The 14959-nt window shown below is 40.5% G+C and overlaps 1 protein-coding gene across 1 annotated transcript; it reads left to right on the top strand.

The window, feature by feature from the left end:
• The first annotated feature begins 1161 nt into the window (after positions 1-1161).
• LOC118855888 (zinc finger protein 260-like) lies at positions 1162-14657 on the top strand. The gene is made up of 5 exons (XM_036765925.1): positions 1162-1353; positions 1860-1942; positions 5197-5323; positions 6338-6433; positions 10845-14657. The coding sequence occupies exons 1-5, from the start codon at positions 1323-1325 to the stop codon at positions 12530-12532; spliced, it is 2025 nt and encodes a 674-aa protein (XP_036621820.1). The 5' UTR covers positions 1162-1322; the 3' UTR covers positions 12533-14657.
• Positions 14658-14959: the final 302 nt, after the last annotated feature.

Below are 14959 nucleotides of genomic sequence, written 5' to 3'. Positions count from 1 at the left end.
CTTTCTAAAACTTTTTCAGGTTTTGGGGTTTGTTTTCAAATGGAATATGCAATCAGAATTATCCATTTTATCTTCTGTGATCCCCTGCATTCCTTGTTGGATCATGAACTTTTCTTCTATCCATAGAACTGAGGGAGAATTTCTTCCACATTTCTCTAACTTCTTTACTATATGACCTTTCCTACCTAAGTCACAGATTTCTTCTTTCTATGTGGAGTGAGGTGTCCATCTAAATCCTGTTTGTTTCATGCTGCTGATAGTGAGTCTTATCCTAGTAGCTGGGGTCTTCGTGTTTTCAGGTGAAAAGTACACGTTGTGTACCTCATCTACTCCACTGATCTTTTAACCAGTGCAGATCGTTTCGAGAATTACTGCTTTGTAGTGCACTTTGAGGTCTGGTCCTGCTAAGCTTCCTTCTTTCCCATTCTTTTCATTCTTTTCTTATGTTTTTTGACCTTTTTGGCCGCAGTATGACTTTTCTTGTTTTTTCCTACTACTATAAAGTAATTCTTTGATAGTTTGATTAGTATGACATTGAATAAGTGAATTGCTTTCAGTAGAATTGTCATTTTTATCGTGTTGACTCATCATACCCACAAGCAATTCCAATTCCAGTTATTTCTGCATTTCTATAAGCAGTAGTTATATAATTCTTGTGTGTACTTTGTGTAGGTAAATTCTCAAGTATTTTATACATTCTGTAGTAATTTTAAATTAAATTTCTCTTCCTACTGGGTTTTATTGGTACTATATAGAATCTCAAATCATTTGTGTGGGTTTGTTTTATATCCTGCAATTCTGCTGAAGTTATTAGTTCATTTTTAGTTGGCTCTCTAGGATATGCTAAGTGTGCCATTATATCAGCTACAGAAAGTGATCATTTTGCTTCCCACAGTCGTTCTCTCAGTTTCTTTCTCTTGTCTTATTGCTATAGCCGGCATTTCTTGTACTGGACCAAATAGAAGTGGTGACATTGGACATCCATGTTTTACAAACCCTGATTTTATTGGAAAGGATCCTAGGTGGTCCCCAGCCTGTAGTGCTAGAGATACAGTTCTCAGATGAGCCCCAGAGGGAAGGGCCAAGTTGAAGTGATCTTGCTTTTGAGTTCCTAGGTCCCGGCTTTACTAGAAGGTGAAGGTGGTAGACGATGTCTTTCAGGAAAATGTCTCCAGCCCAGGAGAAAGTTCCTGTCCTGAGACCTTTAGTTAGACTTCCAGGACAGCGCCTGAGGTGAAGGGGCAGCTCCAGGAACTGCTTGTTGGTGGTAAAACAACTGGTGGTCATCCTGGCTGGCCAGAGAGGACTGGACAGGTGACCACATGGCCTTGGACTCAATGCTTAGGGAGAGAGGTGAGAATCCCAGAAGTGTCAATGGGTGAGTAGATGGGGGAGTAGAATCCCGTCTGGGGTGGTGGGGGTGGGGAGAGGCAGGAAAGCTGATAGCTTGGGAAAGGACAGTTATAGCTGCCTGCTCCAACTTTTATCACCCCTTATGGCTTTGCTAGGATAGATCATTATTCAGTCCAGATCCTTTAGCATTTCCCGACTTCTGAACTAGTCTATTAATTTAACAAGCATTTATTAAGTGCCTACTATGTGCCATGCCTGAAGGAAAGGATTGACAGAGTGAAGGCTCAGTTGAAAGTAGAGAATTCATAAGACATTTAGTCCAAAAAATGTTATCATAACTTTGTTCAGCAGTGTATGGCAGCTTAGATTTATAAAGGGCTGATCTAGACTATGGGAGTAACAGTGGAGATGGGCTTGGGTGAAGAAGTCTAGGGTGCTCTTGAGGGCTTTGTTTAGGAGCTTGAGTTTAGGGTCGATATCCCCATGACTTCTTTCTCCTTGTCCAGCTCAAAGCCGTGATCTTCACCAAGACTGCAGCATGGAGGATGAGGAGGGAGTGCCTTTTGGGTTCCTCACAGCCAGGTTTCAGGTAAATCCAAGTTTACTTTCTCTTTCTCCTGTGTCACATTGCATGCCACATCAATTCTCAGTGTATCAACACATTTTTCCTTTTATTTTCAGTGGTACCCTTTCTTGCCAGCATTCTTTAGGGATCTAGGCCTTAAAGTCTACCCTTGAAGCCTCTGGCTATCCTGAGAGATGACATTGAGCTTATAGACCATGAGAGCCAGAATGTCTCCATAATAGATATTGACAGATTCTAAAATCAAGGTCCATACTTTTTTTTTGAAAATTCAATTTTATTTAAGTTTTGGTTCCAAATTCTCTTCCTTTCCCCCTCCTATTGAGAAGGCAAGAAAAATAAAACCCATTACAAATTTGTATAGTTATGCAAAACAAGTTTCTGTATTAACTATTTTTTTAAAAAGAGTGAACTAAGTATGTTTCCATCTGCGCTCTGACCCCATCATTTCTCCATCTGGAGGTGGAGAGCATTTTTCATCATAAGTCTTTTGGAATTGTAGTAGGCCATTGTGTTGACCAGTTACTCAGTCTTTCACAGTTGATTATTATTACAGTGTGGCTGTTATTGTGTACAATTTTCTCCTGGTTCTTCTCACTTCACTTTGCCTCAGTTCATACAAGGCTTCCCAGGTTTCTCTCAAACCATTTCCTTCATCATTTCTTTTTAGCACAAGACTATTCCATAATTCAGAAACCATAATTCGTTCAGCCATTCCCCATTTGATGGACACTTCCTTAGTTTCTAATTCTTTGCCACCACGAAAAGAATGGCTATAAATATTTTTGTGCATATAGGTCCTTTTCCTTTTCCTTTGATCTCTTTGGGATACAGATACTTTTTGGATTAGTGATACTGCTGGGTCAGAGTGTACACATAGTTTTATAGCCCTCTGGGCATAGTTCCAAGTTATTCTCCAGAATGGTTGGGCCAGTTCACAACTCCACTAGCAGTGCATTAGTGTAAACTGTTTTCCAACATCCCCCCTACCCCAGCATTTGTCATTGATTTTTCGATCATTTTAGCCAATCTGATAGTTGTGAGATGGTACCTTGGAGTTGTTTTAATTTCCATTTCTCTGATCAGTAGTGACTTAGAGCCTTTTTCATGTCACTATTGTTTGTGGAGTTGTTTTCAGTTATGTCTGACCCTCTATGACCCCATTTAGTGTTTTCTTGGCAAAGATACTGGAGTGGTTTGCCATTTCCTTCTCTAGCTCATTTTACAGATAAAGAACTGGGTTAAGTGAATTGGCCAGGGTCACATAACTAGTTAAGTGTCTGAGGTCACATTTGAACTCAGCTCCTCCTTACTCTAGGGCTGATGCTCTATCTACTGTGCCACCTAGCTGCCCCTGTCACTATTAATAGCTTTGATTTTTTTCCTTTGAAAACTACCTGTTGGGAGTTCAATTTTTAACCAAAATCTAGGGATAGAGGCTGTTATAAAAGGTAAACAGATAATTCTGATTATATGAAATCTTTTGCACAAGCAAAATTAATGCATCTGCAGTAAAAAGGGAAGTGGTTGACGGAGATACAGGTTTGGTGTCCAAGATATACAGACAATTAGCAGAAATGTATGAGACCAAAAGCTATTTCCAAGAGATAAGTAGTCAAAGGAGATGAAGAAATAGCTCTCAAAGAAAGGTTCTCAGTCTGTTACCAAATGAAAGAAAACCCCACATGACTAATAGCCAGAGAAACGCACATCAAAACCACCCTAAAGTTTTTCTTCACACCTGGAAAATTGGCAGAGATGACCAAAGATGAGACTAGTCAGTGTTGGAGAGGTCGTCAAAAGACAGGCGCAGGAATGCACTGTTTGGTCTCTCTGAATTAGGACAAGCGTTCTGGAGAGCAATGTGGAATTAGGCAAATAATTGTCTACACCCTTTGATCCAAAGATTTCACTGTTAGTGGCTTATACCCTAAAGATAACATAAATGAGGAAGTCCCGATAGCTACCAAAATATTTATAGCAGCACCTTTTGTGGTAGCAAAGAATTGGAAACAAAGCTCCTTATCTGTTGGGAGAACATGAAATGGGACATGACTGTGCTATCAGAAACAATGGAGAGGCTGAGTACTGAGAAGAACAGAAGAGCTCATTTGAACTGATGCAAATGAAATGAGTAGACCCGGAGAAACAACATAAGCAACATAAACAACATACAGCAAGTGTAAATGGAAAGAACCACCACCAAACAGTGGAGCCTGAGCGCTGGGAAACTGTAAACACAAATCTGGTATCAAAGCAGAGATGAAGGGAGAAACTCTTCTCCCCCGTCCTTGGCAAAGGGGGGGGCACGTGAGGATAGAACGTCATACGTAAGGTCGGATTTTTTTCAATACGTTGATCTGGTTTGTGGAATTTCATTTTCTCTATTAAAAAAGAACAAACCAACAACAACCTTGTTATAAGGGATAGTTCTCAAGGTTGGAAGAAGGATAGAAGGAGAAAGCTAGGAAGTTTGACATTGGTCTAAACAAAAGATAGCAATGAAAATCTTTTTTTTTAAAGTATAACTGAAAATTTAGGTGGCCACGCCCTGTAGGGAGAATAACGGATAAAAGATGGCTAGCCCCAGCCTGCACATACACCTCAGTAGGATGAGACATAGAGAAAGGCCTCCTGCACAAGTCTGTTGGGTGTTTTCTGGGATCACCCAGCCTGTGAAGGCATGGATGGGTTATAATCTTCATCCGCCATTAGAAAAAGTACCATCATCAGAAAGGTCACTGATCCATGGAAGTGAATGTTGGAATAGCTCCCAGAGAACGGAGCAGGTCTTCATAGTTGGTGGTGGTTAGTATTTTAGTAAGTTGGACACCATCTTCTTCCAGGTTTTCATGGTACAGTGGAGAAGCAGTGATCTCTCTATGAGAGAGAACAAAGGGCCATTAACAGTTGGAGATGGAGACCTCTCTGAGCTTAACAAGCCAAGTGTGGGATAGGCTTCGGGGAGGCTATCTGCCCAGAAGGTGTCGGTTAAACGTGGAGAGGGATTGCTATTATATAGCTACTAGGAATTACTATTTGGAGAGTGATTGCTGATGTTAGGGGTGTGTATCAACTATACAATGGATCCTGGTTTGGGGCTTTAGGAGTAAAGGACGTGATTTTCTTGCGATTTACTTATGAGCAATAAAGAAAAGCTCTTCATGAGAGTCTAGGACAAAGTACGGCATATGTAAATAGGTGAGCAGAAAAGGTTTGGAGGAGTGATCTCTGGTTAAGCAGAAATGTGTCTGACTCAGGAATCGGTGATGTTCAAGGACGTGGCTGTGGACTTCACCCGGGAGGAGTGGAGACACCTGGATCCTGCCCAGAGGGCCCTGTACAGGGACGTGATGTTGGAGAACTATGAGAACCTGGTCTTCTTGGGTAAGCAGAGCTACCCTGTAGCTCAGTGGCTGCTTATCTCTTCAGGAGAGTCCTACATACTTTGTGGCCAGTAGGCAGAGTGGTTCTGTTCTGCCTTCTCAGCTGAAAAGGCAATCCTATAGCTTCCTTGTGCCGGCCCCAACACTGAAGCGTCTCTGCTCCCTGGACCCTCATGTCAAAGATTTCTGCCAAAATCTCAGGGGAATTAGGATACTTCCTCCTCTAGGCAGCCTTTCCTCCCTATTTTCTTCAGAGATTTCTACATGGATTTTACTCTCCGTAGACTGGAAGCTCCAGGAGGCAAGCCAGCAGGGATGACATCTAGCTAAGCTTTCCATTTCCCTGGTGTAGCTCTTTGCATGCAATAGTACTTACTGGCTGAAAGATTTAAAAATGAAGTCCCAGAGGATATCCCAGGTCTGATCCTACCACCCTCCATTTCTAGAAGCTCCTGATAGTCTGCCTCTGGTGCCATGTTATCCTCATTCATCACCTCTCCAGCAACATTGACCTTGACTTCCTACCTCCTGTCTCCCCCAGGCCTTTGCATAACTCAGGGACCACCTGTTTCCTGGGACCTTTCCTGACTCAAGATTCTTCCCTCCTTGTTCTTTCTCTGGTGACATCTTCAGGATATTTGCTTGTCATGTCTCACTGTGGCAAGGAGGGATTCTGTTTTTCTCTGTATCCGAAGGATCTAGCATAGTGCTTGGCACATACATAATAGATTCTTAATGAATGTCTGATGATTAATTGCTTGAGACAGCTGAATCCCTGCTGAGGTAGATGAAGTCAGATCCTCTTAGCATTGGGAGTGTTCAATGAACTTGTTTTCTTTCTGAGCCTAAACTAGATCTGTGACCTATCCTTCCTTGCATTACAAAATGGCACATGCTATAGAGGTCCCCTTGTCTACCTTCTGTGCTATCTAGCTGCCCTATTTTCTGTGGCTAGAGGGGGTTCGCAAAAAGCTTCCTCTCCCCAGCAATATTCTACTTCTCTCCTTATACATAGGGCTTCCTGTTTCCAAACTGGATGTGATTTCCCTGTTGGAGAGAGGCGAAGCCCCATGGAGGCCTGAGGGAGGAGGCCCAAGATGCTCCTGCCCAGGTGAGTGAGTGAGTGGGTGAAAAACAGGTAGATGAGAGTCCTTCGGGTATCTTCTCTTTTGCAAGATAGGACAGGAAGCTCTTCTCAGATGCTTCAGGACCAGGGGCAAAACCTTGGGGTGACTGGGGTGCGATGTATCTTTCACTTCAGCATGTGACTTTGGTGATTTCTCTCTTTCTCCTCATATGTCCCATATCAGAAAAGAGATGTATGTTCCTTAGTTTTTTTTTAATTAATTTATTTAATATATTTAGTTTTCAGCATTGATTTTCACAAGAGTTTGAATTACAAATTTTCTCCCCATTTCTACCCTCCCCTCCCACTCCAAGATGACGTATATTCTGTTGCCCTGTTCCCCATTCAGCCCTCCCTTCTGTCACCCCACTCTCCTCCCATCCCCTTTTCCCTTCCTTTCTTGTAGGGCAAGATACATTTCTACACCCCATTGCCTGTGTATCTTATTTTCTAGTTGCATGCAAAAACTTTTTTTTTTTTGTTTTTGAACATCTGTTTTTAAAACTTTGAGTTCCAAATTCTCTCCCCTCTTCCTTTCCCACCCACCCTCCCTAAGAAGTCAAGCAATTCAACATAGGTCACATGTGTATCATTATGTATAACCCTTCCACAATACTCATGTTGTGAAAGACTAACTATATTTTGCTCCTTCCCAACCCATCCCCCTTTATTGAATTTTCCTTGACCCTGTCCCCTTTCAAAAGTGTTTTTTTTTTTTATTACGTCCACCCCCATCTGCCCTCCCCTCCATCATCCCTCCTTTTTTTTATCTTCTTCCCTCTTCTTTCCTGTGGGGTAAGATACCCAATTGAGTATGTATGGTATTCCTTCCTCAGGCCAAATCTGATGAGAGCAAGATTCACTCATTCTCCCCTCACCTGCCCTCTCCCCTCTTCCCACAGAACTGCTTCCCCTTGCCACCTTTATGCGAGATGATCCACCCCATTCTATCTCTCCCTATCTCCCTCTCTCAATATATTCCTCTCTCATCCCTTAATTTGATTTTATTTCTTTTAAATATCTTCCCTTCATCTTTAACTCACCCTGTGTCCTCTCTGTCTCTCCACATACATATATACATACATGCACATTCATTTATATATATATATATACATAAACTTATATATATGTGTGTGTGTGTGTGTATATATATATATATATATATATACATACACACACACACATATACATATATATGCATATTCCCTTCAGCTACCCTAATACTGAGGTCTAATGAATCATACACATCATTTTTCCATGTAGGAATGTAAACAAAACAGTTCAACTTTAGTAAGTCCCTTGCAATTTCTTTTTCTTGTTCTTTTTCTTGATTACCTTTTCATGCTTCTCTTGATTCTTGTGTTTGAAAGTCAAATTTTCTATTCAGCTCCGGTCTTTTCACTGAGAAAGCTTGAAAGTCCTCTATTTTATTGAAAATCCATATTTTGCCTTGGAGCATGATACTCAGTTTGGCTGGGTAGGTGATTCTTGGTTTTAATCCTAGCTCCATTGACCTCCGGAATATTGTATTCCAAGCCCTTCGATCTCTTAATGTAGAAACTGCCAGATCTTGGGTTATTCTGATTGTATTTCCACAATACTCAAATTGTTTCTTTCTGGCTGCTTGCAGTATTTTCTCCTTGATCTGGGAGCTCTAGAATTTGGCGACAATATACCTAGGAGATTTCTTTTTGGGATCTATTTGAGGAGGCAATCGATGGATACTTTCAATTTCTATTTTGCCCTGTGGCTCTAGAATATCAGGGCAGTTCTCCTTGATAATTTCTTGAAAGATGATATCTAGGCTCTTTTTTTGATCATGGCTTTCAGGTAGTCCAATAATTTTTAAATTATCTCTCCTGGATCTATTTTCCAGGTCAGTGGTTTTTCCAATGAGATGTTTCACATTGTCTTCCATTTTTTCATTCCTTTGGTTCTGTTTTATAATATCTTGATTTCTCACAAAGTCACTAGCTTCCACTTGCTCCAATCTAATTTTTAAGGTAGTATTTTCTTCAGTGGTCTTTTGGACCTCCTTTTCCATTTGGCTAATTCTGCCTTTAAAGACATTCTTCTCCTCATTGGCTTTTTGGAGCTCTTTTGCCATTTGAGTTAGTCTATTTTTTTAAGGTGTTGTTTTCTTCAGTATATTTTTCAGTATTTTTTTGGGTATCCTTTAGTAAGTCATTGACTTGTTTTTCATGGTTTTCCCACATCCTTCTCATTTCTCTTCCCAATTTTTCTTCTACTTCTCTAACTTGCTTTTCCAAATCCTTTTGGAGCTCTTCCATGGCCTGGGACCAGTTCATGTTTTTCTTGGAGGCTTTTGTTGTAGGCTCTTTGACTTTGTTGACTTCTTCTGTCTGTATGTTTTGGTCTTCTTTGTCAACAAAGAAAGAATCCAAAGTCTGAGACTGAATCTGGGTGCCTTTTTGCTGCCTGGCTATATTCCCAGCCAACTAACTTGACCCTTGAGTTTTTCAGTGGGGTATGACTGCTTGTAGAGTTTATGTTCCACGCCTGGGGGGGATGCACCAGCTCTGCCACACCAGCACTCCTCCTTCCCCAAGAACCCCCAACCCGGACTGGAGTTAGATCATCAGCAGGCTCTTCACTCCTGCTCTGATCTGCTACTTAATTCCTCCCACCAGGTGGGCTTGGGGCCGGAAGCAACTGCAGCTGTACTTCTGTAGCTGCCCCACCTCTGCTGCCCTGGGGACTGTGGCCGAACTGCGAACTCCTTCCACTCCCGCAGCTTTTCCCGCTAACCTTCTCCGCTGTCTTTGGTGTTTGTGGGTTGAGAAGTCTGGTAACTGCCGCAGCTCACTGATTCAGGGTGCTAGGGCACACTCCGCCCGGCTCCTGGTCTGGTTGGTCCCTGCCGCTCACGCTGGGCTCTGCTCCGCTCCCCTCTGCTCCCAGCTCCATGCGGGATAGACCTTACCCAGAGACCATCCAGGCTGTCCTGGGCTGGAACCCTGCTTCCCTCTGCTGTTTTGTGGGTTCTGCAGTTCTAGAATTGGTTCAGAGCCATTTTTTATAGGTTTTTGGAGGGACTCGGCGGGGAGCTCATGGTAGTCCCTGCTTTCCAGCTGCCATCTTGGCTCTGCCCCCTTAGTTTTTGTTGTTTTTAATAGACATTTAAAATTGAATAACCATCAACTAAAGCATTCATATATGTGTGTACATATATATTCGTATATATGTATGTACACACAAACACATATATATCCATCAACTTTGTTTCCAGCTCTTTGCCTCTACAAAACTGCTGTTATGAATATTTTGGCATATGTGATCTTTCCTTCTGTCTTTGACCTCTTTGAGGTATGTGCCTAAAGGGTATGGACATTTTAGTTACTTTGTGGACATAATTCTAAATTGCTTTCCAGAATGCTTGGACTAATTCATAGCTCTGCCAGCACAGTATTGGTATGCCTCTTTCCACAGGTAACCAAGAAAAATTTCCAAATGTCCATATATTTGAACCCAGAGAACCCACTTCTAGGCCTATGCCTCAAAAAGACAGAAATAAAGCTCCCATATATCCTTGGTAAGTTGATCGAAATAGTTCCTAATTTGTACATTTGTTTAGATAGTATCATCATTTTTATTATGTTGGCTCAGCCCAACAATGAATAATGTCTGTCCCTCCAATCAGCTAAAAGGCATTCTTTGTTTTATTACAAGGTGTTTTTTTTAAGTTTCATCTGAGTCTTGAATATGCCCTGGTAGGTTGACTTTCAGAAATTTTATGCCATTTGTGTTCATTTTGGTTGGTACTTCCCTTTCTGTTATTTCTTTTTGGATTTTGTGCATTGACTCTCAAATATTTTATGCATTTTGTAGTCATTTCGAGTGTTATTTCTCTTTCTGTTGTTGCCTCTTGGATTATGTTCTTATTCACACAGAAATGCTGTTGATTTTTGTGGATTTATTAAGTAGCCTGAACCTTTGCCAAAGCTACTAACTGCTGAAGTTAGTTTCTTTGCCGATTTCCTAGAGTTTTCTAAGTAAACCATCATGTCATCAGCAAGTAGAGATAGTTTTATCTATTCTTTGCAATCTTTATACCTTTTCTATCGAATAATAGAGTTAGCCTATCTCTTCCACAGTGGCTTTCCTCTATTCTGCAGAGGTTAATTCAATTTTTTTCATTGACGTATTTTTAATGACATCTACAGGTTCTTCATTGATTGAGTCTGGGCACATAAGTGCTCTGTTATTATCTCCTTACCTGTCTTTGGCTTCATTTCCTCTAAACAGTATTTGTTCTAGCTGGTCCAGATTGAACATTTTTCTCCTTGATGGAAGGGACAGAAACTAAAGCTTTCTATAAAAGTTCTTTTCAGCATAACAAACAGTAGCTTAGTGACTTTTCCCCGCTTTGTTTCAGATTCTTTTATTGAGAGCAGGGTTACAAACAAAGACTCCCTTCTGATACAGGCTACTTGCAAGGAAGAATCATCCAAGAAAATAATGCCAAAGGATCCTGTCCAATGTTCAAAGATTCTGGAAGCTAGAGAAGATGATATTAATTTAGAGAAACCAAAGGGTAGCCAGGAGAGACAGTCCAGACAAGTAGCAATCACTTCTAGAGCATCTTTTAATGAAGGGATTGTACTTCAGGGTAATATACTGGGGAGAAGTTTTAGTCCAGGATCAGTCCTGGCTGCATTGTGGAAAGTAGGTGTGGAGAAACGTTTCCACAAATATAAGACACCTGGAAAGAGCTTCAGGGATTTTTCAGACCTGAATGTGTGTAATAGACCCTCCTTAGAGAAAAACTTGGGTAAGTGTAGCTTGTGCAGAAAGCCTTTCAGTTACCGCTCAGACATAATTAAATTTCATAGAATTCATACTAGAGAAAGGCTACACGAACATAATGAATGTGGAAAAGCCATTGGCAGAAGACAAAATATCACTGGACATCAGAGAATTGATACTGGAGAAAAACATTACAAATGTAATCAATATGGGAAAGGCTTTAGTCACAAGGAAATCTTGACTAAACATAAGACATTTCTTACTGGAATGAAACCCTTTGAATGTAATGAATGTGGAAAGTCCTTCAGGGAAAGTAAAGTACTCAAAAGCCATCAGAGAATTCATACTGGAGAGAAACCTTTTGAGTGTCATGAGTGTGGGAAAGGCTTCAGCCAAAGGGCCAACCTTGTTAGGCATCAGAGAACTCATACTGGAGTGAAACCCTTTGAATGTAATGAATGTGGGAAAGCCTTTAGCCAGAGGGGACAGCTCATTTATCATCAGAGAATTCATACTGGAGAAAAACCCTTTGAGTGCAGTGAGTGTGGGAAATGCTTCAGCCGGAGGGCAATCCTTATTACCCATCAGAGAACTCATACTGGAGAGAAACCCTTTGCATGTAATGAATGTGGGAAAGCCTTCAGTGAAAGTAAAGTACTCAAAAGCCATCAGAGAATTCATACTGGAGAAAAACCCTTTGAATGTAGTGAGTGTAGAAAAGCCTTCAGCCAGAGGGGCCTGCTTATTTATCACCAGAGAATCCATACTGGAGTGAAACCCTTTGAATGTAATGAATGTGGAAAGGCCTTCATTGAGAATCAAGTATTGAAAAGCCATCAGAGGATCCATACTGGAGAGAAACCTTTTGAATGCAATGAATGTGGTAAAGGCTTCAGCCAGAGAGGCCATCTTATTAGACATCAGAGAACTCATACTGGAGTGAAACCCTTTGAATGTAATGAATGCCAGAAAGCTTTCAGTCAGAGAGGAAACCTCATTTATCATCAGAGAATTCATACTGGAGAGAAGCCTTTTGAATGTAGTGAATGTGGGAAGGGCTTTAGACAGAGGGCAGTCCTTATCACCCATCAGAGAACTCACACAGGAGTGAAACCCTTTGAATGTAATGAATGTGGGAAAGGCTTCAGCCAGAGAGGACACCTCATTAGGCATCAGAGAACGCATACTGGAGTGAAACCCTTTAAATGTCATGAATGTGGGAAAGGCTTTAGCCAGAGTGGACACCTTATTAAACATCAGAAAACCCATACTGGATCAAAACATTTTGAATGTAATAAATTCCTTCCTCAAGAATAGGCTATCCCAAAATAGCTGTCCATCGATTGGAGATTGGCTAAATATATTGTGTTATATAGATAATGAAATAGTGCTGTGCTATAAGAAATGGTAAAGAAGTCAAAGAAACATAAGATGACATGAACTGATGCAGGGTGAAGTAAGGAGAACCAGAAATACAGTTTATACAATGAATACAGTATAAACAGAACAAAAAAAATTAAATGCAGTGTAATTTTAATGACCCAGTTTGACCCCAGGGAATGGGAAATCCTTTTTTTTTTTTTTTTTTTTTGCTGAGATGGGAAGACTAGGGATAGATAACCTTGCCTTTACCGTCAGACTTGCCGGATTGTGTTGGTTGGTTTTGCTAAACTACTTCCTCCCTTCCCACCTTCATTCTTTGTTACAAGAAGGTCATATGAAAACATATCAAAATTTTTAAAATTATTTTAAAAGAACATGTCATGCTAGAGTGAGCCCATTTCCTTTATTGATTGATGGGGTTGCTAAACTAGTCTCTATCTTGTTTACGTGTTGTTTCACCCCATTAGATGGTAAGCTCCTTGAGGGCGGGGACTGTTCATTTTTTGTTTCTTTTTAACTTTTTTTGTATTCCCAGCGCTTAGCGTAGTGCCTGGCGTATAGTGGGCACTGCAGAAATGCATCTTGATTGACTGACTGAGTTTAAGGGAATGTTGTAGGTATAGTTTAACCTAGAATGAAGGTAGTTAATAAAGTCTTTTTGTGGAAAAAAATACAACAACGTAGACTGGATAGTTGTAAAATTAAATGTCTCCAGAACTGATTGAATCATCAACTCCAAAGAGTCCTCATTAGTGATCCGGCGTCAGATTGAAAACCCTGCAAGGGAGGGCTCCAGGCTCCCAAGCTGCTTGAATATTTTTGTCAGTGACTTCTGTGAAGACACAGGTGCCACACTTGCCAACTCTTCCGCTCCCTGCTGTGTATTTAAAAATATATATACGGGGCATCCATAAAGTCCATGTATAATTTAAAATGGTTGTAACTTTGTAACTATATGTAATAGAATCTGCAAGAAGCAAAAGAAAGAAGAAACACTTAATTTTGTATTGTTCTTGTTAATTTTCAACACGTTCGCCATCATTACTATACAAAGGGTAATACGATTCTGTAGCTCATGGAAAATGTTTTCAAGCTGATTTTCAGTAATGCCAGCAATCCTAGCTTGCAAGTCTTCTTAGATCGAGGTTTGGTTGAATAAACATTAGTTTTCACATGTCCCCGTAAAAAGAAATCCAACGGAGTCAAATCTGGCGAACATGGAGGCCAAGAAAATGGTAGACTTTGGAGAGCGGTGGTAGATTTTAGTTCAGCCAACCAAAGAACACAGTGTACTTTCTCTTCTAGTGAAGCCATGGGTCAACAGTAATCCTGAAAATAAGTAATTTTTAAGTTGAATTTCTAAAAATAAAATAAACATAAAATTTCTAAAGACATAAATGAACTAGATGCATCAAGCTTCCTAATCCTTGTTACAGATTCTATCACATTTAGTTACAAAGTTACAACTATTTTAAATTGCGCACAGACTTTATGGACACCCTGTATATTTTGTTGATGGCCTTTTTTTCTTCAGCCGCACTGTCGCTAATCTTCCTCCGCTCGTCTCCTAAATCTCTTCCCTCACCTTGCTGAAGCCCCACCCCACCCAAGCCTTCCATTTTAACATATATACATAGTGGAGCTTAACAGTTTAGCACTTTGGTCATGTCTGAAAATAGACATTTCAGTCTGCATCTCTACTCAAGATGTGGAAGACAAAGTTCATCCTCCATCTTTGGCAGTCATTTATTGCATGGAAGAAGGTACAGAAAGGGACACGGTCAGATAAGACAGTTTTGGGACTATTACATTGTTTGTTGTGTAATTAAAAACAATCTGTACATAACCAAAATCCACAGTTATTTGCATTGTTTTTCAAGGGTTTTGTTTATGGAAAATAGCCTGTATGAAGCTTGTATTAATTAGCCAGGCCCTGGGCTCTGTATGAGGAGGCTGGATTGTAAAAGCCTTCACGCTCAAGGTCTATGATGTTAGAAACTATAGTCCTCTGTTTATTTTTGTCACGTTCATAATAATAAATGATTTGTTTTTAAAAACTTGAGCTGACCTTGTTCTGGATCATATAAAATAATAGCATCAGGATCCGGGAGCATGGTGACAGTCTAGAACATGGAGCTGAATTTCAAAGGATAAAAATTCAACAGATAAATGTTAGATCTTGCACTTAGATTGAAAAACAAGCAAAAATTCAAACATTCAAGATGGAAGAGGCATCATTTGATGGCAGTACGACAACCAGATTTTGGTTTTCCCATTGTTGTTGCTATTGGATTGTGAGCTTCTGTTGCAGCAATTCAGCTAGCAGCTATTGTGGGGGCGAAAGACCAACACAAGCCCAAC

This window comes from Trichosurus vulpecula, chromosome 7, assembly GCF_011100635.1.
Source record: "Trichosurus vulpecula isolate mTriVul1 chromosome 7, mTriVul1.pri, whole genome shotgun sequence".
Classification (NCBI taxonomy): Eukaryota; Metazoa; Chordata; class Mammalia; order Diprotodontia; family Phalangeridae; genus Trichosurus; species Trichosurus vulpecula.
This window is presented reverse-complemented; position numbering and strand designations above follow the sequence as displayed.

Excerpts from the sequence above, each read along its gene's own strand:
- LOC118855888 (XM_036765925.1), top strand. The coding sequence starts at position 1,323 with ATGGCCTTGGACTCAATGCTTAGGGAGAGAG. Across the intron at positions 1,943-5,196 it reads TCCTCACAGCCAGGTTTCAG|GAATCGGTGATGTTCAAGGA; the intron begins GTAAATCCAAGT and ends TGTCTGACTCAG. Across the intron at positions 5,324-6,337 it reads TGAGAACCTGGTCTTCTTGG|GGCTTCCTGTTTCCAAACTG; the intron begins GTAAGCAGAGCT and ends CCTTATACATAG.